The 22,835-nt window shown below is 40.0% G+C and overlaps 1 protein-coding gene across 1 annotated transcript in view; it reads right to left on the bottom strand.

Annotated features, from left to right (window-relative positions):
• Positions 1–22,835, bottom strand: part of LOC134542834 (peroxidase-like) — a 150,465-nt gene that overhangs the window by 14,300 nt on the left and 113,330 nt on the right. Inside the window, exons 5-13 of the mRNA XM_063387397.1 lie at positions 10,351–10,542; positions 8,489–8,685; positions 7,450–7,623; positions 5,310–5,388; positions 4,731–4,876; positions 4,384–4,511; positions 4,171–4,284; positions 1,994–2,126; positions 51–178 (exon numbers count right to left, since the gene is read on the bottom strand). Coding sequence (XP_063243467.1) covers positions 51–178; positions 1,994–2,126; positions 4,171–4,284; positions 4,384–4,511; positions 4,731–4,876; positions 5,310–5,388; positions 7,450–7,623; positions 8,489–8,685; positions 10,351–10,542 — 1,291 coding nt within the window. The remainder of the gene's footprint in view (positions 1–50; positions 179–1,993; positions 2,127–4,170; positions 4,285–4,383; positions 4,512–4,730; positions 4,877–5,309; positions 5,389–7,449; positions 7,624–8,488; positions 8,686–10,350; positions 10,543–22,835) is intronic.

The following is a 22,835-nucleotide window of genomic DNA, read 5'->3' as shown; positions in this document are numbered from 1 at the left end:
TTCCCTCATAAGTAGGAAATTAACGAGTTTTTTTTTAAACTTTGCCTCACCTCTTGCGTTACGGAATCGTCCATCGCCTGCGCCACTTGGTTCATCAGGCCCATGAAGTACTCGTCCAGGACTCCAGCTCGGTAGAGGTCGTAGGGCTGACGGATCAGGTCTGACAGTCTCTTGGATGCTGCGCGCAGTAAGAAATACTTATTAACAAATATTAATTTTAAAAAAAAAAATTCACAGAGAAATAAATGATTTGCAAAAAAAAAACGTTTACTCACAAAGTTTGCTTATTTCTCCTAGAAAAACATCGCAATAAAAACTAACATCAAAATGCATTGTTCAGTTTCTTAGGAAAACCGACATGTTTTAAATAATAACAATAAAATTCGTTAATTTGTTTTAAAATATTTTATCTGTACAACAAGAGTTCAATTCGTAACGCAGTTGCATTCGGAAAGCCGCAGATTGGTTTCCCACGAGTATTTTACTGTGGCGTAGAGTATGGGTTTTGTCGTTACATAGGTTCACATTCATTTCAAAATGTGCTGAAAATATGACGTTTCGCTGTTAAGCAAACAACAAAACTTGCTTTAACTTCCCAACCATTACTTAAAGAACTGTTTTTCTGAAAATGTTTATAATAAGGTTTTTTTTTTTAAATTTGAATATTGCAAGTCCAATCCACCACAAACAACGAAATCAAAACATTGTTTAGTAACTTCGATGTTTACATGTCACGTGCAACAGGGTAATTTTGCCGGTGAAAAGTGGACAGAAATATATAGTGCACAGTGACCCCAATACTACAATGTATAGCAAATCCTCGGATATTTTTGGCGTAGGCTATTTCAGCCTTTTTACCACATAATATTTGTGACTTAACGGTAATGTGAAATAAACCAAGCCTGATTTATTAAATCAAGTGTCCGTCTCTGATTTATGAATTATTTTACAAATAGTAATTCACCTGTTCGAACAAATCATATCTAACGTTGATAAAAATTCGTTTGTCTGACTTTACGAAATAATTTAACTCAAAAACTTTTATTACACTTACTTAAAATTCATGTATATATATATCCAAAAAATGTTCAGAAGATATGGTGATAATAATTATACACAAAAAATTAATCTCCATAAAACATTACAACGCTGAGTTATAACTACGCTAAATTGCTTGTGCTTGCACGTAAAATTAAACAAACAACAAACATGTAGTTTACAGCATTGGATTAAGTGTCTATTCTGAAGTTTAAGTAAACTGTTAAGCAATTGGCTAGCAAAACAAATCGTAGCTGTATAAATACTAATATCTACCGCTACCTCATGATTTTCCAGAATTGAGACACATAATTGAAGAGGCTATTGATTCCATTACTCCTGGCGTGATAGCCAGAGTGTTGGAAGAATTGGTCTTTAGGTTGGATGTGTGCCGTATAACCAAAGGTGCACATATTGAACATTTGTAGGAAAAACTAGGTTAGTTTACCTTCAAATTTGATGTATAATTTATTGCAAATAGTCTGAATGAAACTGTTATAGTATGCCATTGAATCTGGGACATTCTTTTACGCACATCTTGTATTTTAAGTGAAATGGGAGCCGGCTGCCCTACTGTCGTTCCGGCCCGCTTGCTTGAAGAATACATGAGGTGACATAAGATGTGATATAAAGGAATGGATTTGGTTTTTAAAGATGGGTGGCACACAGGCAAGTATTGACAGTCACCAGTGTGCCAATCATCTTCCCCGCCCCTTTAACGTTGTATTGTTATGTCACCCCGAGCCATTGTGAAATTGTAGTTGTGATTGTTGGCGTATTAAGACAATACAAATTACATCCATGTCTTACCCGGGATTCGAACCCAGAGCCCCAGCACCGTAGCCCGGTGCGTTATCGACTGCGCCACGGAGGCCGACTACCACCGCGCCTTTTTTTTTGATCACTGTAAGCAGTGATCTGTTTAATCATGCGGACGCAGATGTCAGTTGCTTACCGATGAACTTGTGTGCTTTGCTCCACCGCTCCACCGCGGTGGGCAGCAGGGAGTGTCCGAACCTGAAGGCAGCAGCGGCGAAGGCGTCGATCACACCCGGGTTCACGTTGGGGTCGTATCCGTCCCAGTAGCCCTGGGGAAAAAAAAATTGGTTGTAAAGTCGGTTTACGGACGATAGTTTAACGTGACGTAATAACAAAACATTGATGAAATGATCGCATACTTTTATGAATAAAATTGAATAATTTTTATTGAATTATCACTATTTTGTATGGATACAAAGAAGGAGTGAAATAAAATCTACAATTTCGTTGATAAATTTACTTTAATTTGCACTCATTAATTAAAATGTGTACATTACATTAACGAACAGATTATTTTAACTATAACTTTTATACATGTTTGCTATTTAACTTGTTCCAATCTGTGTTATTCTGTTAAGGATAGGACGATGATAGGAAAAGTAGGAAACGAATGGGAGTGTTTCAAGTTTAATGTGCCTCGAAAAAGTCAAATCGATGGTTGTTCCAATCGAGTGGAAGAGAGATAGATGCTGTGCAAGCGTACAATGATCGCAACGGGACAATGGGCGCAACGGGACAATGAGTCATCCTTTTTCGTGCGTGCAGCCGGCGTTCATCGATTTATTAGTCGTTGTCACGTCAAAAAAAATCAGGCCAGGATAAAACTTTATTAGAATGAAACCATTCCTTATAAGATCAGATCTTAGTCTGCATCTTGAGAATACGAATGATTTCGTTGCTACTTGTTCTTAATTTTTTTTCTATGGATGCGAAAGCTGGAATCTTTACCAAAAACTAGAGAATAGAATTGATGCTATTTTTAATGTAGCTACATCGCCGTCTCTTACGCATACCTGAGATGTACAGAAAATTATTATTTTTTGTACATTTACAAAAGATTCCTTTGGAAACCAGTTGCCTATAAATAGTTTGTAATACTGCAAGAAAGATATTGTAAATTTGTACAACACATGATTGCTTCTGCATTTATGAAATACGTTTTTCGAGATGATACTGAATATTACTTACGAATATAGGTGCATAATGTTATATTTTAATTGATGTTTCGTTCAAACATAATTTTTTAACCATGTAAAAGGTAATAAATATTCAAAATTTTAATTTAATTTTGTATTACCGTGCTCTATAATATGGCCCATTAATACTAAAAAAAAGTATTAAGGTAACTGTTTGCAAATAACTTTAGGTATTGGAGGTTTTGGGACAGCACAAAGCATTATTCCCTGGTAAGAATCTGAACCCAGAATAACTGCGAACACTATTGTGTAGTTAACAGTTGTTTTCATTTAAATGAACAAATTTATAAAAATCTGTAATTTTTACAAGTTTATGTCCGTTCTATTAACGAATAAAATTTAAAGTGTGCTGAAATTTTCTAAAGACGAAGTCCTTCATCGGCTGGAGAAGCAAAAATAACTGCTGCTCACTATAAAGCAAAGGAAAACTCAGTATCCAGGTCCATTATGAGAGACGAAAGGTTCGAGCTATCGCAACACATTGAAGGATTGATACGTGGGTAAAGGTATGTTGGGAGGAGGAGGAATCCGTGGCTGAAAGACATTAGAGGATGGTACAGCTGCTCGTCAGAAGAAGCTTTTATGATTTAACATCATGTCCAAAACTGGGTTTATGGACCGCAAAGTGTATGTAGGACATACACTTGAATAACAGGAAATCTGTATTTTAGAGTCCCATTTATTGCACAATCTCGGTGCATCAAAGCTACGTATTAGCAATATCTTCAGCTTGATTGTCATTTTGTGGGAAGGCAGGTAACTAAACTGTTATTAACGTCTTTTTTTAGCTAGCAGCCGCGAGCTTCACTTAGCGGATGGGTTTCACCAAGGAGAAGACGAGAAAGTTTCAAGAACTTACTATATAACCGTGTGGCGGACATAGAGAAATGACACAAACTCGCTGTCTGTGTGTCTATGACCTAACTCCTATGATTTTATATTACAAAACTGAATTTACCCCTTTGTCACTCCTTTGGGAATGGGATTTCATAATTTAAACTATCCATATGCAAACAAAAAAATGGTCGATCCGTTGCTACGTTGCTGCGTGAAAGTAGGACAAACAAGACAAAAACACTTTCACATTATTTATAATATTAAGTAAGAATTATTTTACGTCTTTCTGCAGGAGCAGCCCAAACTTGTCCATGACCTCCTTCCCCAGGAGAATGGGCAGGAACTCGTTGTACGTGATGTGCTGTATCTCTGCTATGGTGATCCTGCGGGCTTCCTGGAAGTCAAGAGGAGGACACGGCGTCAGAACCTCCTATCCACGGGGTGGGAGGGAGGGGTTATGCTCTCTGAAACGTGCCGATGGTTCGAGAGTCACCTGGTAGATCGTCTCGTCGTCCCAGTGGGGGTTGATCTGCCCCAGAGCCGTGGCGACTCTGTTGTGTTCGCGCGCCATCAGCGTGTGCATGCACGTCAGCACCAGCTGCTCGTTCACTCGGATCTCGCCTTCGAACAGAGCAGTCCGCGTTCTCACCCGAACAGCATCACCCAAATACTTGATATGGCTCTTTGCTCAAAGTAACACTGTATTTGTGTGTGGATAAGAAATAGCAATGAAGGTTTTTGGATACCACAAGTTCAAATGTGTTCTAATTTTTAAACTCTCGCTGTCCCAACTTGTGCAAAGCCCAGAATACGATGTCCCTTGCATGTGTGACACGTTACCTCCGTCGAAGCAGTACATGGACTTGTTGGGCCTGGTGCAGCCCTCGTCAGGGATGTCCAGCTTCAGAGGAAGCAGGTCCTTCAGCCCGTACTCGGCGAACACTGGGTTCATCCTCAGCAAGCCCCCGTAGCCGACGCGAAGGTGCCTGCGACACGAAAAAAAAAATAACGATGTAAAAAATTTACTGATCTGTCAGTTTTTTTTCACATTGTGCACTGCAGCAAACAACTCTCGAACAAGTCAACTCGCAACACAGGTGTCTTTCGTTAATGACGAAATAAGTTTTTTTTTAATTGAAGTTTTAATTATTTATGAACTTTATGAAAAAATAATGTTATTAAATATTTACGATGCGCGCGCACCATGCAACGAAATTTTCACAGGATAAAAAAGGCTACATACAAATAAATATTATTTATATAACAACAGTTTACCTAACCAGACAACTATTTCGCATTATTTTACTTGCTTCAACCGGATTACAACTAATTGTACTATTGTAAAATAACTGCAGGTTGACATTTTATCTCATAGTGTTCTTCTTCTACACTTAAAATAAAAAACAAAAGTTTACTTACCTAGCAAACTTCTCTGATGCTCCGTACACGGTGTTTCCATCAATAACACCGGGTAAAGTGTTGAATGGTACCTTAGAACCTGAAACAGTTACAGTTTTACATGAAATAAATAATTATTAATATAAAACTCATAATTCAATGCAATAATATGTTTATATTTGTTTTATTTAATCTTTTAATATAGCACTGAGCATATCTAGATTTCAGTTCACGAGACAGATTACCTAAATAAAACTAAGTATCGTGAGGAATCATTTGCCTGTACAAAACATCCCGAAATATTATTTTGAGATGAGCTAATAAAACTGTGCGATTTATATAAAAATGTTTTGCATTTATAAAACATATTTGTTTCAAAATTCGAGAAAATTAGATGTCATTAGTATAATATGAAATATGATTAACTAGTTTTACTAAATTTTATTTCCACTGCCGTCAATCTGCTTAACGTTTCAAAAGTAAAATTATATTGTAATGAAGGTTCCTAAATTTATTACGAACATGATATTTAGGAACCTTAACAATATGTAGTTTTCGATACATGTTTGTTAATCAACTAAGGTAGTAAATACTATAGTTATACACAAATATGTGAATAAATTTAAAATTTTGGGACTTAGAGTTTACGTAAGAAACTCCAATTAATTTCGCACGGTGTCGTAGCCATTTTCCTGAAATAGCTTGGCTAATAGATTCCATTCGCTTTAAAAGCCAAGAATTCAAGAAGTTAATTTTATTTTTTAATCGGTTATCTCCTACAAAGTATAGTAAGTTCATGTGTTATAATGATATCTGAAGAGTCCGTGAATTTATGTCAAGATTTATTTCCATTAATTTTATATTAAACCATATATTTAAATTCCGCTCTCATTGTTGATTGAATAGATGGGTAAATCTGAGTTATGTTAATCTCGCATACGAAAGTTTAAAACGTGTTTACGACATAGAATATAATCGAGCGGGAACGATTTCAATTTATTTCAGTTTGCGGTGGTACTTTGGGTTCAGATAAGACTATTCCACCGCAAAGATCCTAATTAAATAACAGCGGCACAGAAAATGGTTCTAAAATTTGTCACGTGACACAAAAACAAAACTGTAGGGAAAAATTATTACATGGAAATATGTAGCCTCAGATTCAAAAAATTTGTTGCAGGTTTAGGGATTTGAAACTTTTGGGAAAAAACTGTAACTCGAAATTTACGATATTTATTTTTATTTTATGTGTAACATAATAGGTCTGGGTAAATGGCATTTGGTTGGAGTAATTACGTGAATGAAAAGGAAGTCGCAAGGAACGGAAGTATGTAACCACGGTGCTGCCATCTGTGACGGTTGGCGGGAACCAAAGTTCACAAAAACCAAATGGAAACTTTGAAGTATTAACTGTTTAACTGGATTTTAACAAGATGGGCAGTATTTTGACCAAATTCCTTGCCGAAAGTCAGATTTAAAGACGAAGTTAGGTTTTTTTTCATGTCTTTTTTAAATGTTATCGGAGCCGTTTCATTATAAAATTGCTGCTCCTGCAACGAATTATAGCAGCGGGTGGCGGAAACTACGTGTTATTCGGGGCCAGAAATATTTTAAAGAATTCTGCATAAAATTTTGCGACCGATTTTCGTAATTGTAAGTGTATTTTCAACATTGGAACGCATGAATTTGCTCGTTGCAGAGGTTAGATGTTTAGGGTCGTTACCACAACGCCGAACGTACAATAACGCCGAATACCATAACGCTGAATGCCAAATAGACCGCAACGCCGACAGCTAGAAAACTGCTGTGTACCACTACGCCGAAATACAGTAACGCCGGAAAAATGTTGCTGCGGGGAGGGAGGGGGGGGGGGGGGGGGCACAGGAGCAAGATGAAAAACAACTGAATGAATTTGTGTGCTAACCTTACCTAACCTAACCTAACCTAACCTTTGTGGCAGTCCTGCAGTGACATTTTTCGGCGTTAATGTATGTCGGCGTTGTGGTACACAGCAGTTTTCTAGCTGTCGGCGTTGTAGTCAATTTGGTATACACGTCTCAGGGGAGTAACGATAGACTTCTCTCGGCTTGACGTTGAGTACTCGGCCGGGTGAAGGGGGGGGGGGGTTGTTATTCCCGCGAGTAAGGGCGGACGAGGCGAGTACCCAGTCGACAGCCGGGTCTGACGGCGGGGAAACTGCGCACGAAGTCCATGCAGCGCAGCTTGAAGAGGCTGTAGAAGTAGTCGTCGTCGGGGATGATGATCTCCATGCAGTAGGGGTTCTTGAGGTGCGGCGGCCTGTTGCAGCACTCCTCGGGCTCGTTGCGGTTGTGCGGGTCTGCGAGAGAACAAAACACACGCGCGGTCCGGGAGTCATCATCGTCTGTATCGAGTCCCGACCACGATGCTGTCGGCTCGTGCCACCTCTTGTACAATGTGATCCGTGACGAAATGGAATGAACAGAAGGGGCTGGCGACTGAAGTCTTTTTTTTTTGAGTAAAATATATGTTTTCTTTCAACACGTATGGATTCCTGATTATGCGCAAAACAGCGCCAGTGTGAATCGCACTGGCAGTTAACATGCGTGCCACGCAACGTAATTGCCACCAAAGATGTTATGATGCGTTTAAACCTTTTCTGGTAACCTTTAAAATAACGTTAAACATCAGCGCCTTCATTTATACCACTTAGTCGATAATATTCTTGCATATTACTATATATATACAATAAGCTTGTTATTAAATTTTTAGTTTAACAAAATTCACTAAATGATGGCATTATTTGATTATTTCTAGCTAGTTCTTTTAAAGAGTTTGAAAAAAAACTTTTATTGTTAGCCTTACTAAATCTATAACATGTTTGCATAACAATAAATAACCAGATTGGCTTTAATTTTATAACATACGCCATGGTAAAAATTATCATAATTTAATATAGAGAAATATTTTCAAATAATGTTAAATATTTTAGCTTCATTTTGTCAGTATTTTGTACGCGCTCAACATTGTTTGAGTGCCATTATATATATATATATATATATATATATATATATATATATATATATATATATTCTGCGATGTAAAAATGTCCTGCAGCTTCACCCGCTCCTGAGCTGTCCTAGAGCATTCGCGCAGGCTGGCGCCTGGAGCGACGGGGCGGGCAACCCGCCGCACGCCGCAGCGTCGCGGGACGGCACACTCACCCAGGGGCGTGGCGGTGAGGGTGTAGTCGTGGTCCATGAACTGTCCCCAGGCGACCACCATGACGGTGCCCGCGTGGTCGTGGTAGCCCTCGTCCGGGTGCATGGTGCGGGACACGACGCGGGGCAGGGGCAGGTCGTTGCCCGAGGTGCCGATGCGAGGGTAGTTCATGCCGTCGGCGAACAGCGGGCCGACCAGCCTGGCGGGGCAGGGGGGACAGCATTGAACAGCGGGTGCCTCGAACAGACCTACTAACACTGTTTCAACATCAACGTGATCTGTTTGTAATTATAGCTAAGGACACAGCCAACTGTCTGGTTAGCTGAGTGAGGCAGGGGGGCTAAGGTGATGACTATGCTGGGTTGTCCTAGTCTGGTCAATCTGAGGCTCTGACACCTTCCTGATCAAAAGGAGGGGGGGAGGAGTAATCCCCTTGACAGCTCTGTCTTAATATTACTTGCTCTGGAATGTGTAAAAGGATCTGTAAGCCGATTCCCAATCTACCCTCAAAGGGGCGCATATTTGGGAGGTGTGGCGGAGGATGCCGACCAAAAGGTTGGAACATAGCTGTTAGGAATAACAGTCAGGTTAGCTGAGTGAGGCGTGGGGTGAAGGTTGTGACTAAGCTGGGATGGGTGGCCTCAGCCTCTAAGTCATAGCTGTATCTCTAACACCTCTCCTGTTTCGCGTATAGGGCGCATCCCGTTTCCACGCCCTTGGGGGCCCTGGGACGGAAGGGCTAACGCCTATGCGAGCCGGATTAGCAAAGGAAAAACCCTGGGAACCCTGTGAAATTTAACTGTTAGGAATAAAAGTACATTTACTTACTTTATAACAAAGAATTAAACAAAGTGCATGTAACCCAGTACACGTGAAAGAAGTGAAACGTCTTTGGCGATTCAAACCTCGTAGAATGACAGAGAGAGAAAGAAGACAATTTTTCTAATAATCACTAATGGCTGTTGAAATACTCACACTATAAAGAAAAAACTGAGCATTTTACTGTTTCTTCAAACAATTCTGCCATTTGGAACACGAAAAATCTTTGAACTAAATATATATGCGGGAAGCGTATTATAAACAGTGAGTAATATTCATTGTTAATTAATCATTATTAATTTATCAATAATTTTTATTTCATTTTAAAATTAGTAATAATTTTGTTAATTTATTATTATTTAAAAAAATCTTCTTTCTCTCTCTCTGCCATTTTATCCCTTAAGATGTACTTACGAGTCGAGGTTTGAACTGCCAAAGACGTTCCACTTCTATCAGCGCACTGAGTTACACGCGTTCAAAGACGGAGATTCTGATTAATACTTACTAACCATCATCAGACGTGGTCAAGCACCATTTCTGCAAGGTGTTTATTGGGCGGAACAAATATGGCGATGGCGAGGTTGAAAAGTGACTTCAACTACGTGACAGCATGCCGCTCCATGTTATCTCAGTACCATTGTACTGTATTGTACCTTAGTTTTTCTTTGCGACTGTATTGACGTTCGATATCCCCTATAGCTAGGGACTGGAAAAATTCGCGGGTTCAATGACCTCTAGGATGAACTTTATAGTTCTACATACACTCGGTCAAATGTCACCCTTTCATTGGCTGCTGTCTTGTGAAGGTGTCGTCCCAAAGTAGCGGCCTGTGATTCGATACAGCTTCGGTTGAGTGTTCCTCACTGGCCCAGAGACATCCAGGTGAGTTGTGAGCCAACAGCAGAGGCAGCACTGAGGTACAACTGTATGAATTTTAGGCTGTCGTGAAATGAAAACCGCGAATTTTTCCGGTCTCTACCTATTGCCCACGACCCTGGCCGCGTGATCGTGCGATCAGCGCCCAGGGGTTCCCCCGGGGACTGACCTGGTGAAGGGCGTGTTCTTGGCGCCCCAGGTGGGGTGCTGCAGGTTGGTGCAGAGGCCGTCGTAGCGGCGGTACTTGCCCGGCCGGCACTCCACGTTGGCCAGGAAGGGCGGACACACCTCCCGGATCAGCGTCTTGGACGTGTCGATCAGGGGCAGTCCCTTCTCGATGTCCTCGTAGCTCAGGCCGTAGCTGCGGGGCAGTCACGCATCGCCTCCCGTCAGTCCTTCAACTCCCTGCTCGCCATCAAATAATAGTGGGTATTTCTCACGGAAAAATGGTGCAAAATTTATATATATTTATTCATATTTTTATTATGCTTAATAATGTGCAAATTTAATAATGGAAAACTTTTCAGGCAACGGTTATAAAATAACTTTAACTATTGGAGGATCTGGGACAACACAAAGCATAAAAGCCCCAGTATAACTGTGAACACTATTTTGTAGTGATGGAGGTGTTTCCATGTAAAATTAAAAAATTATGAATTTCTGTCCCGTTCGCTAACTCAAATTTACAGTGGATTGCAGTCTTATGCTACTATTGGCTTATGAAATTTCGAGTTTGAGTCACGTCGAAATCATATATTTTACCTACGTTTTGTTCTGCTTTGCAGCAGGCATCTTCAGGGTTGAAAAATCAACTGTGTTTGTTAAAGTTAACGTACGAAGAAAACTGGTTACAACATATCCAGGGAATTTCGTGAACTAACGAATATTTTCGTAAGTTTTTTACTTCTCATTATAGGTACTTAATTTGAACACGAACTAACAAGAATAATTATGAATTAAGTTACGAAATTATGGTAACAAATGCCAAAATACAACATGATCGCTGAGATTTTTTTGCTCGTAAACCATATAGTATGCGTTATAGAAAATTTTTAACAAGCAAATTCGAGTATTTACGAAGCAAATATTTGCTATTATCTAAAACATAAATTATATTCTACATAAGTCGCGTGGAGTAGACATAAATAATTTAACTCCGAATGTTTAAGGTGACATAATATTTACATAGCATCGTCACTAGTAGTAAGACAGCGTAGCCTATAGCGTGGTGTCATATCTCACTAGTCTGATGCTTCGCATGTCGTCAGCGAATCGAGTACAGGTATTAAAGAGTTCACAGCTCACTGTAATCTTGAGGGTACTGTGACCTTAAATCTGTGTGGAACTAGGTTCAGGCGCGGTGTGTATTAAGTATATTTGATAGTATATTGACAATAATTTCCGTAACTAATTAGAGAGAGGCTGAAATGCAAGCATCGTACACTTGGACTGCGTTCTCATAGGACCAAGGGTAGCTTGAGACACCCCACGATGGACACGAAACCGAATAAAATGTTCCAAAATTCAAATGACCCGATCACATGCAATCTGTCCGACAACGTGAGATGTGGAAACGGCCAATAAGCTATTGACATCGACCTTTTTGACGGTATATGGCATTTGGTAGGAGTAATTTCTTGATTGTAACGGATGTCGCATGGGACGAAAATGTGTAAACACCGTGCTGCCATCTGTGGCGGTTGGTGCGAACTAAAGTTCGAGTAACCAAGGAGACACTTTATAGTATTAACGGTTAAATTAATTTTAACAGGATGGGCATTGTTTTAATGAAATTCTTTGCCGAAAATTAAGTCCAAAGCTCGGGTTTAAAATTTTTTTCAATTTTTTTTCCCCGCCTTTATCGGAGCTGTTTCATTATATAGTTTAAAATTTCGCGCTGCAAGTCGAATTATTCGATATTCAGCTAATTCTAGCGGCGGGTGCGGAAACTACGTGTGATTCGCGTCAAGAAATGTAGTTGAAAACCATATTTTCGTGTATTTATCAAGCTCGGCATTATATTAAACAATTATATATAAAACTATATGTGTATTTTCAACATGAGAACACATGAATTGGCTCGTTACCGAGGTTAGATGTTCCTACAAGCTTGTGGACTAGTGTTTTTCTGGCATCAGAAAATATAGCAAATTTTTTTAAAAGATTTGATGGGAGAAGTAGGTAAATACGAAAATATTCAAGGCTGTCCCCCATAGGTCATCCTCTGTCCACGAGAAGCAGTGACGTAACCTCTGAGAGGACAAAAGGTTCTCTCGCAAAACACCTTCAGGGGTCAGAAATTGTAAGGTTGGGTTGGAGAGACACTAGCAGGCTTTACCGAGAAAGATCCGTGGGAGAAAAAAAAATTGTGGCCACGTAAAAATACAACTTTTTAAGGACGTCGCTTAGGGGTACTAGAATGCTGTAGTACGTGTCACGTGACTTGCCTCAAATTGAAAGTTCCTTGAAAGTAGTGCCAGGGTATAACATATATCCTTCCACCACAGTTTGCTGGTCAACAGTGTTTGAAAACAACTTCATGTGGTTGTTCAGTGTACGCGACAAAACATCAGCAGATGCTTTGTAAATGTCAGTTGTAAAAACGAAATAAATACCTATTGGTACTGTAAAATTTTAGACAGAATGTGTACTATACAGCGAACTTAACAATGCAGAAAAAAAGTTACCTCTACTTTTACAAGAGATTCCTTCGGAAACCAACTACCAGGATATACTTTGTAATACTACAAGAAAATTATTGTATATTTGTACAACACATGGCTATGGTTATTCTTGCATATATGGAAAACCTTGTTTCGAGAAAATACTCAGCATTTTTTACGAAAATTGCCCGATGATTTTATATTTTATTGAATTTCATTCAGCATATATATATTTTTTAAATCATGGAAAAATTAATCACATATTCAATGACTGGACTCTATTTTGTTTCATTATGCTTAAATAATTTGCTCATTTAATACTATAAGGCAATTCGGGGAACGGTTTGCAAATAATTTTAACTATTGGAGGCACTGGGACAACACAAATCATTGAAAACATCTGTGAGTAAACATGAATATTGTCAAAAGAAAAATTAACATTTTGGTCAGGAAAAGGAGAAGTAAGCGAACACGAGTATCGATTACTTTCCCCGCTAATCACTTCTTTACCCAGTGTTCTTGCCTGGGTATATTTGCAGGGGCGTAGGAACCGGGGGGGGGGGGGGGACAGGGGGGACGTGTCCCCCTGAACTTTTTGGGTGGAGGGGACTGTCCCCCCCCCCCAACTTTCTAGACCGTGATATGTTTATTTTATAATATTATTCGCCCAACTTTATTTGTAATTTCTTCACTCTCAAATTTTATCTTAAGGAAACAATAATAATTTTAACATCGATGTATCCAATGGTTAGATACAAAAACTGCTTAAAAAGCGCTATTTCGCACTTTTAAAATCAAAATTTTCCGGTGGAGGACCCCCGGAACCCCCGTCATAGTAAGACGGGAATGGGTTTACATGACATCAAAATCATTATTTGTCCCCCCCCCCCCCCAACTTTATGAACACAGCTACGCCAATGTATATTTGGCACCCAAAACCGTGTTGAAAAGGGTCGGAAAGGAAGAACTCTCTTCAGGATGTTATCAGCTGGAGAATTCTCGTCGCGACCTCCGTGTCGCTGTCCGGAAGTAACGAGGTATTGATTGCGTCGGAAGGGTCCGAGGGCGTAATGGACTTCCTGCCGACGGTGGGTGGGATGGAAAAGGGCTCGGAACGGGAAAACAACTTAACTCGACCCTCCTTGAAAAAAAAAAAAATACCCTCGAATATTCATTTTTGCTTCCTGCAACCGAAGTGAAGAAGTAAATTTTCCGCAGAAAAATTCCTTTTCAGAAAATTTTCTCAAATATATTTACCAAATTTTATTTCCCTTTTAACCCTTCATTCTTAAATAATTTAATTTTTTTCGAACCTATAGCAATTTAAAATATATTTTTCTACATACGGTTACAGTTCCTTTTTAGATGTACACTTCTTATATATATGCGTTACGATAATCTTCTACAAGTATAAAATACTTAACTGAAATTAGGTTTTTCTTTATTTTGTCGCACAATGGTTTTAGGCTGGGTATATTAACTACGTAAGGGACGCAACATCGCAAAAACGCAATACGCATACCAGCGCAAGAATATAAAGGTAGTTAATAAAGCCTAAATCCGCAAGATGCCATCAACCGAATAACTTGAAAATGTAAAACAGTAGAAAACAATTTCCCCCTCCACCCGAGTTTAAACTGATAAATCACGTAAATCATTAAACCACATAAATATTGTAATTAATTAGTTTTAAAAGTGTTTTTTATCGTTGCGGAATTTTAATGCAATAATTCGTGATGTATATATGATAAAATAACATCGTGGCATTCTATTTACATAACGTCTGCGTCTTTAAAGGTTTTATGAACACTTCACTTCAAACATGGCGTGCGGAAACGCAAACAAAACGAAAGAAGGTAAAATATTTTGTGCCTTGCGTAGTTTATAGACGGGTATTTGGAAACGTTGTTGTTGAACTTTTTGTCTCTTGCGTTTTTCAAGTTCTAGCGTTTTGCGTAGTTTAGGAAAAAAAAATGCCTTATGCCTTATTGACGCGTTCGTTTTGACAGCTGCGGTGGCGTTGTTTCCAACGCAGTTATACCAACCACTGCGGGTTCTTAAATTCCCTGCTTTTATTTTCTTCAGTGGTGGCGTTACAAATACACGGACTATTTATTATCTTGTAAACCAAACATTCGAAATCACAACTATTGATTCTTCACCGACTTACTTCACTGCACATTTCCACACCGAACATGAAGCAGAGTGAAACTGTGACAGTGACCTTGGAGGGAGAAACAGTGTTGGCAGCCCTGCATGTGCGCGGCATATCGCAGCCCTGTGAATAAAATGCATCGTGCTACAAAATGGAATATTAGGAAACGGTTAGACGCCGCACATCGTAACTACACGGGGGAAAAATCTTTCTTTACTTTAACAGTACTTTCCTTTGGAAACTAGTTGCATAGAAATAGTTTGTAATGCTACAAGTAAAATAATGTAACTATGAACAACAAATGTTTATGGTTATTTCCTATATAAATACGATTTTTGTGTTAATACAGAGTATTTCGTATCAAAATTTAATCATTTTTTATATATTAATGGAATGTTTTATTCAAGCGTATGTTTTAAAAACTATAGATATATAATTGGATCTTCAATAATTTAACTTTATTTGGTTTTATAATGCTTATTAATGTGCGAGGTTAATACTGAAAAGCTATTCAGCGAACGGTTAACAAATAATTTTAACTATTGGAGGTACTCGGACAACACAAAGTTTAAATTTCCGGGCAAGAAACCGAACCCAGTATTAATGTAAACTTTGTTTTTACAGTTTTACAGTTATTTTCACGTGAATGTAAAACTGTTGAAATATCTGTAATATTACATGAATAATTATTTTCCATTCACAAAAAAAAAAAATATTTACAGTGTACCAGCGTTCCGGTTTACAAGACTCAGTGTTTGCAAATACGCTCAACCTGTAAATAGAAAAGTCCCTTTCGTCCCGAGAATGTTTATAAACGAATGACCCAATTATAAATTTTATTAATATCAACTGTAAGTGTTTTGAAGTGTGTGTTCGAAGTAACTGAAATAGTGACTCAATCAGTTTAAAATAAGCGCATGCGCGAGTACTTTTTTTTTTTCTTTCTCGCTTGCAGCGCCACGTACGCAAAATGGCGATTAGTGAAGGGCAACAAGATTAAGCCCTGACTGTTGGATTGGTCGTAATGGTCGAGACGACAGAGCTCTTATTTCCCTGGCCTCCACGTTCACCTAGTATAACGCCATTCGATTTTTTTTTCCCCTTTATGGGGTTTTATAAAATATCCGTTACTACGTTTCGCCGCTACCTAAAGAATTGCCAGAGTTGACACACAGGATTGAAGAGGCTATTGCTTCCACTACTCCGGACGTGGTAATCAAAGCGTGAGAAGAATTGATTGGCCTTTAGGTTGGATGTGTGCCGTGTATTGGACATTTGTAAGGAAAAATTTAAGTTTGTTTTACCTTAAATTTGATGTACGATTTGTTGTAAATAGTCTGAATCAAAACCATTGAATCTGAAAACTGGTAGTTTCTTTCACGGACATCGTGCAGTTGGAGTGCGCGCGGGTTGAAGGTGTGTCGGGTGAGCGACGGGCGTCCAGAAACTCGCCGACTGACCAATCGGGGAAGCCTAAGATGTACAACAAGCTCTGTCCCTGCCCGAACACGCCCGAATATTAACCTTCGGCCAACCTCGGGTTTATTTATACATATATTTATACTTCTCTGTTTATTTTAATGTAGCTATACTAACCTAACTAACCTAGCCATAGTGTTTTTAAAGTGTTTTAATGTAGCTAACCTAACCGACCAATTTTAATATTTGAATTCATTTTTTCCTGCGCAAAAATAATTTTAAAAAAAAATCCCGAGGTTGGCCGAAGGTGAATATTCGGGCGTGTTCGGGCAGGGACAGAACTTGATGTGCATCTTAGGCTTCTCGACCAACCGCGGCCGAGGCCAGCGGTCACGCGCTTCGCCTCGCCGGCTGGTGTCGCGCCAAACACTTCACTGACTTCACTCCGCTCGTCATAACGGCGTCTGTTGTTTCGTCACTCCGCAGCGGCGGGTGCGTAACGTCAGGTGGCGGATCTCTTGACGGACGGCGTCCTTGGGAGGGAGGGAGGGAGGGAGGGAAGCACGTATCATGCGCACCAGCTGTTATTACCGATTGACAACTCCAGAGGGCTAAGGGAGCATCCAACTTGCTGGTAAGCTGAGTGGAGTAGGGAGCCGGAGGTGGTACATAAGCTGGGATGGGTAGCCTCAGCCTCTGTGTATAGCTAAAAAGCTCTAAAGCTCTTCCTGGTTGCGTATGCGGCGTATCCGCATCCATGCCCATGGGGGGCCCCAGCCTGGAAGTCCTAAGGATATGAAGGCTGGGTCATCAAATATGGAGGAGCGATCCTCAAAACTTGTTATTCTCGATTAAGAAGGATAAGACCCCGGCATCTTGCACGTTCAAACATTTCTATACCGCTTGCAATGAGATCGCGAGATAATTTTTTTTTTTTTTCGGTTTAACACGGCATAGGACGTAGGTTTTGGCTGCTTGTTGAAATCAATGCCTGTGAATTGGTGTGGTTATCATGATAATTGCAGTTCCCCCCCCCCCCCCCCCCCCCCCCGAGTGAAATTATGCGTTATTTTCCTCGCGGAGCTCACAGACTTAACGCCCGCTGGTAAATATGTGGTTGCGACAAGGTATAAAATTTCTGGGGAAAATATGATTTATGCCTTGACATGCCATAAATTGGGATAAATAGTTTTTAAAATTTGAATTATATAAAAATAAAAGATGAAAAAAAAAATCCTAGATGGCGGGGTCTAATTAATCCCCATTTAAGTTTCGGCGTCACCCCTGCAGTTTTGGTGTTTGCATTTCCGTGTCATTAGTTTCGTTAACGAAAATTGTAACGAATTATTTCACTATACAGAATGATCGACAAACCTGCGTATTTGAAGTTGAATGGCAGCAAAAATGGCTTATATTTGTTTTTAGCGGTTATCTGTAAACCTCTGATAGAATGAGCAGTTCCGTGTTGTGAAGTATCTTCCCTTTATGTATCAAAACGTCTCGCAAACACAAAAAAAAAACTCTTACATAAAAACTAAGCCAAAATACTTGACCGAGTATATTTTGACACGCAAAGTTTGAAGACAAAAAAAAATTCTACATTTTTTAAGTGAATCGTTTTTACAGCCGTTAGAGTAAGTGGAAGGAAGCGATGTCCATCGTAACGAAAACACTAAAAGTGAAACACTCAGGATTGGGTCGCTCGAGGGATGAGAGGGAGATTTAGTCAGGCAACTGTAAATTTTTACTGGTTATTCGTCGCCATTTTTGTTACATCTGGGAACCTCCAGTTTTTAATTTTATCTTTTGCGATCACTGTCTAAAAAAAAAACATCTAATCGTATTGAATAGGAGGAGCGGTGGTTGATTAGTACGTGGCGGACGTTACCATAAACTGCGGGTTTTCTCTGGGTGTTAACGTTCCCTCCACCGATTCATTCCGTCGCGGTACCAGACCCCATCTCATCTCACGTCATAGGTCTGTCCCTCGGGTAGGGTAGCCGGCTCCTGTGATTGTCTGCCCCATTCCATCCATGTGGATCCTGCCTCGGGCGGGAATCTACATGTCGATTTTGTTTTCAGTAGTAAATTACTAAATACTTAGTATTATCGTTTAAGTCTGACGTTTTTGGCTTTTTGTTGGTTTCTTGTGCAAGGCACTGTGTAGTTTTCTAGTGTTTTTTTTAAAATTTTTATTTAGTTATGTGTTTCTGCTGTAAAGCATTGTACTGTTTTCTGGTGTTTTTCATTGTGGTCTGCGGGTTTCTGTTTCGAGGCACTTGGTTAGAGTCCTTTGTTTTCTAGTGTTTACCTTTTTTTGTCGGTTAATGTTGTATTTCAGTGTTTTTTTTTCACTGTTATCTGTTGGTTGTTTTTTGTGTGGAGATTTATGTTGTTCCCTTCTATTTTATTGTCCCATTTTAAATAGCGAACGCGCGCGCAGAAACCGCGCGGCTCGTAACTTCTACGCGCCCCTGACCGCAAAAAATAAAATGAACCGGGGTCGAGTCGCAGGACCTCGACTTTGATTACGACTGCGGTCGGCGCCTGCTTGCATCGACGGAACGCAAAGTGATCCTGGCCTAGCGTCATGCGAACTACTGCTCGGCAACATCCCGTCTTCTTCGTTCTGTCCCTCCGTTCTCTTCGCACGCTGTCAGGATCCCCGCAGACCGTTAGTGCAGCTCTCAGTTCGGACTGCTGCTCGGACAGTTGGGGCGCAGTCCACCCACAGCACACACGTAGACCGAACAGCTCGAATTGGCAGTTCGGACTGAACTGAAGCCTCACCCCGCGCACGATCAGTTGCTGTTGGACGTGTCGTTGTCATCGCAGAACATGGATAAAACTTTGGATGTCGCAGTTGGAGTTGCACTTTCAGGTAGAGAAACGAAAGAAATAAAAAATGGTGCCAAAGAAATCAAAGAGTGTCTGCCACGACACTCAGCATATGGTCCGATTGTTTGGACTGACGGTTCGGACTGGCGAGACGCTGTTCCTACACACGTCAGTTCGGACAGAACTAGTCACGCGTCCTCAGCAATTCTCAAGTTATTTTCTTAAACTGACCCCTCTCGGATATCTTGAGCAGTTTTTAAATCGCGTGGTAGTTTTATGTGTAACATATTTGCTTTCGGTATACAGCATTTTATGGGAGTAATTTCGTGAATGGAACGGAAATGTTTAACCACGGTTCTACCATCTGTGGCAGACGGCTAGAGATCCAAAGTTGACATAGACAAAGGGAAAAGTTATAATATTAATTATTTAATGGATTTTAATACGATTCGAAGTAATTTAATAAAATTCCTTGTCAAAAATCAAGTTCAAAGCCGGGGTTTAGTATTATGAAGTCTTTTTCGCTTTTATCAGAGCCGTTTCATTACATAGTTTAAACTTTCGCTCTGCAAATCGATTGATTCGATAGTGGACGTAGCTGCTCCGGAAAATAATTCTAGTGACGAGGTACGAAAACTACGTGTGATTCGTGTCAAGAAATGTAATCGAAAACAAAATATTTTAAGTTAAATTTCGTTTCCCGAGTTTCGTAATATAAGTGTATTTGCGACCCGAGAACACCTTAATTTGCTCGTTACCGATGTTAGATGTTCACACATCACAGGCGAGTACTAAAAGACTATCTCACTTTTTTTTCTGAAGCTCCGCACAACGTATGTGTGTCCGGGTGTGATCAATTAAACGGTTGAAAAAAAAATTGTTACGGCCCTAAAGCCCTTTTGAAATCAATATGGCGTCTCTCGGTGCCCATACTTAGACTTTAAAGAGTGTACTCTGCTTTGCCTCGTAACCATCTTGACGTTCCGTGTGTGGCCTTGACCCGGATGCGTTATCCTCAAGAGTTTTTTTTTTTCACACGAAGATCCGCGGTTGGCCGTGCCGCCCATGAACCACAAAGAGGGTTTGTCAACACCGTTGGAAGTCGCGGCTGCGGAGGAGAAGTTCAAGGCGAGGGGGAGTCGCCCCTGGGGGGGATTATTTCCAACGGCTGAAAGCTAATCTCTCGGCCGCCGTCGAAATTGCGGTGGAAGCACTCGTATATATAGTTTTCAAGAATCCAATTACGCTCCCCTTTCCCCCCTTTCTTGTCTACTTTAATCATACCGAGCCTGTTGACGTGACCGTAACCCAGATGCGACGTCGGTGACGTCACGCAGACGTGCGCTGCACACAGAATTTTTTTTTCTGTACTTAAAAAAAAAACTTTGCAAACCGGTTTCCACGAAATAAGTTTGTAACACTACAAAATATATATATTGTAAAATGTGTACAACACATGATTATTTTTGCATGTACGAAATAACTACGTATTTTCAAGATAGTACTGAGCATTTCTGACGAAAATTAGCGCATATTTTTATATTTTAATTGATGTTTCATTCAAACACATATTTTTTTTAAACCACGGAAAAGATAATCGAATATTAAAGAATTTGACATTATTTTTTTATTTTTCTTATTATTTGCGCATTACAAGATATGGTATAGTCAAAGCTTTGCCGAAAATTTCGACCTTTTCCAGTCCTGTGAACCTTATTTTGATTGGTTTGTGTATGACAACATTTCCCCCAGCGATTGAATTAAGTAGTAGGCCTATAAATGTGGGATTTTTAAACAATACGATAAACCCATTCCTGTTTCGTTGGCAAAGGATTTAAATTAAAGTGATTATTGTTTTTCCCCTATGTATTTAAAATGCAAAATTAACAGCTTGTTATGTTTTTTATGAAATTTACGTGTTTAAAATACTATACCAGTTGTATTGTGCAGCTAGCAGCTGAGAGGGTAAGCCATTTTGAAACCTCATAAATAGAGACCTGCAAAATTCGCGGTTTCGATGGCCTTCAGGATAGACTGCACATACCCCTGTACACTCGGGCAAATAACGCAAGTTCATTGGCTGCCGACTTGTAAGTCGTCTCAGCTGGTTTGTCTGTGATTCGATCCTTCTTTGGTTGAGGGTTTATAACTGGTTGAGATTCGTCCAGATGAACAGTAAGCCAATAGCAAAATTATCTAAGAGGTTTATGTGTTTGAATTCTAGCCTATCACCGAATGAATCCGCGAATTTTGCCGGTCTCTACTCATAAGTCACGAGCGCATCTCCAACGCACAACTCTGCGGTGTGTGCAAATCTATGGCCTCGGCGCCAGCGACAACGCTGCGCGCGGTGAAAGCCTAACACTCGCCAGAAGGTGAAAGTTGGCGAAGGGGCGCGATCGGCGCGCCATCCTGCGGCCGGAGGTGGAACTAGTGGAAGGCGCGACGCAAGCTTGCTGGAGCCATCGAGGCTGCATCACACTGTTCGTGAAACATCTTTGACGGCATGATATTTGAAAGCAGGCCTCGTATGCGTGACCACATGGTAACCTGGCAAAGCAGATTTTTTTTTCATCTCGTGAACAGCGTCATTTTGGTTAGTCGCCCAAAATTTTGGCTGTTGTGTATTGTTTGCATTGTGGAAACAGTTTTTAATTACTTTATTTTGGAGGAAGTGACTGTGTAAAACCAATGTAGATTCTAATTCGTACGTAGTATCCGTCAAAAGACGTGGTAAGGCGCCATTTCCAAAATGTTTCGGGTGTGACAGTGTGGCAAATTTGTCACGGCATGCCGTATCCTGACGATATTCGTAATTCAATGTTTGAAAGCCACTGAGTTCAAGAACTTACGGAGTTGATATGAGCAAGCAGAACCAGACTAGTCTTGCAACCAAGTTAAACGCTAATTCCTTGCTGATGTGTTGTAAACATCTTTGTCTAACAACACTCACTTCTTGATGACATTTTGCTACGATTCTTCCTAGTGAGTTACTTTCCTTCAAGCTACTAAACAAACTTCGAATATCAGTCTTTGTACGACTACGGTTTGTTATGCTGACCAGTACCGCTGCACAAGAGTATTTTCAACGTAAGAATAGACACTCTCTCCATAGACTAATACCTTCGTGGTTGTAACATAGCCTTATGTGACACACACATAAAAATCTATAATTTTCACGAACAAAAATAAATAATTTAAAAGCAAACAGCTGGAAAAGTAGTTCTATCTATCTCTCCCTCCCTCCCCCTTCCTAGTAATGAAATTATTCGTACGCTCCCATGCACACATTACCCACCAACAATATGTTTGCCACTGCAATAACATATCCTAGCGCGTCTCAGAGGTGTATTGGGGAGGGGGGGGGGTGCTAATTTTCTGGAATGGTATAATTAAGTGTAGGTACATATTCAAATACATGTGTTAAGCTTTTCTGTCACAAAATTATGCATGAAACATTAATGATTCAGTTTTTGAGACCATAAAATTTTGAAAATATTCCAAGGCCAAAATCTTGACTCTATTTAATGTTATGTTTTGTAATTGCATCTTTTGTTTCTACGATGGCCATTCCCGAGA

The sequence above is a fragment of the Bacillus rossius genome (assembly GCF_032445375.1).
Source record: "Bacillus rossius redtenbacheri isolate Brsri chromosome 9 unlocalized genomic scaffold, Brsri_v3 Brsri_v3_scf9_2, whole genome shotgun sequence".
In the NCBI taxonomy this organism is placed as follows: Eukaryota; Metazoa; Arthropoda; class Insecta; order Phasmatodea; family Bacillidae; genus Bacillus; species Bacillus rossius.
Note: the sequence above shows the minus strand (reverse complement) of the source record. Positions and strands in the feature narration are given on the sequence as shown.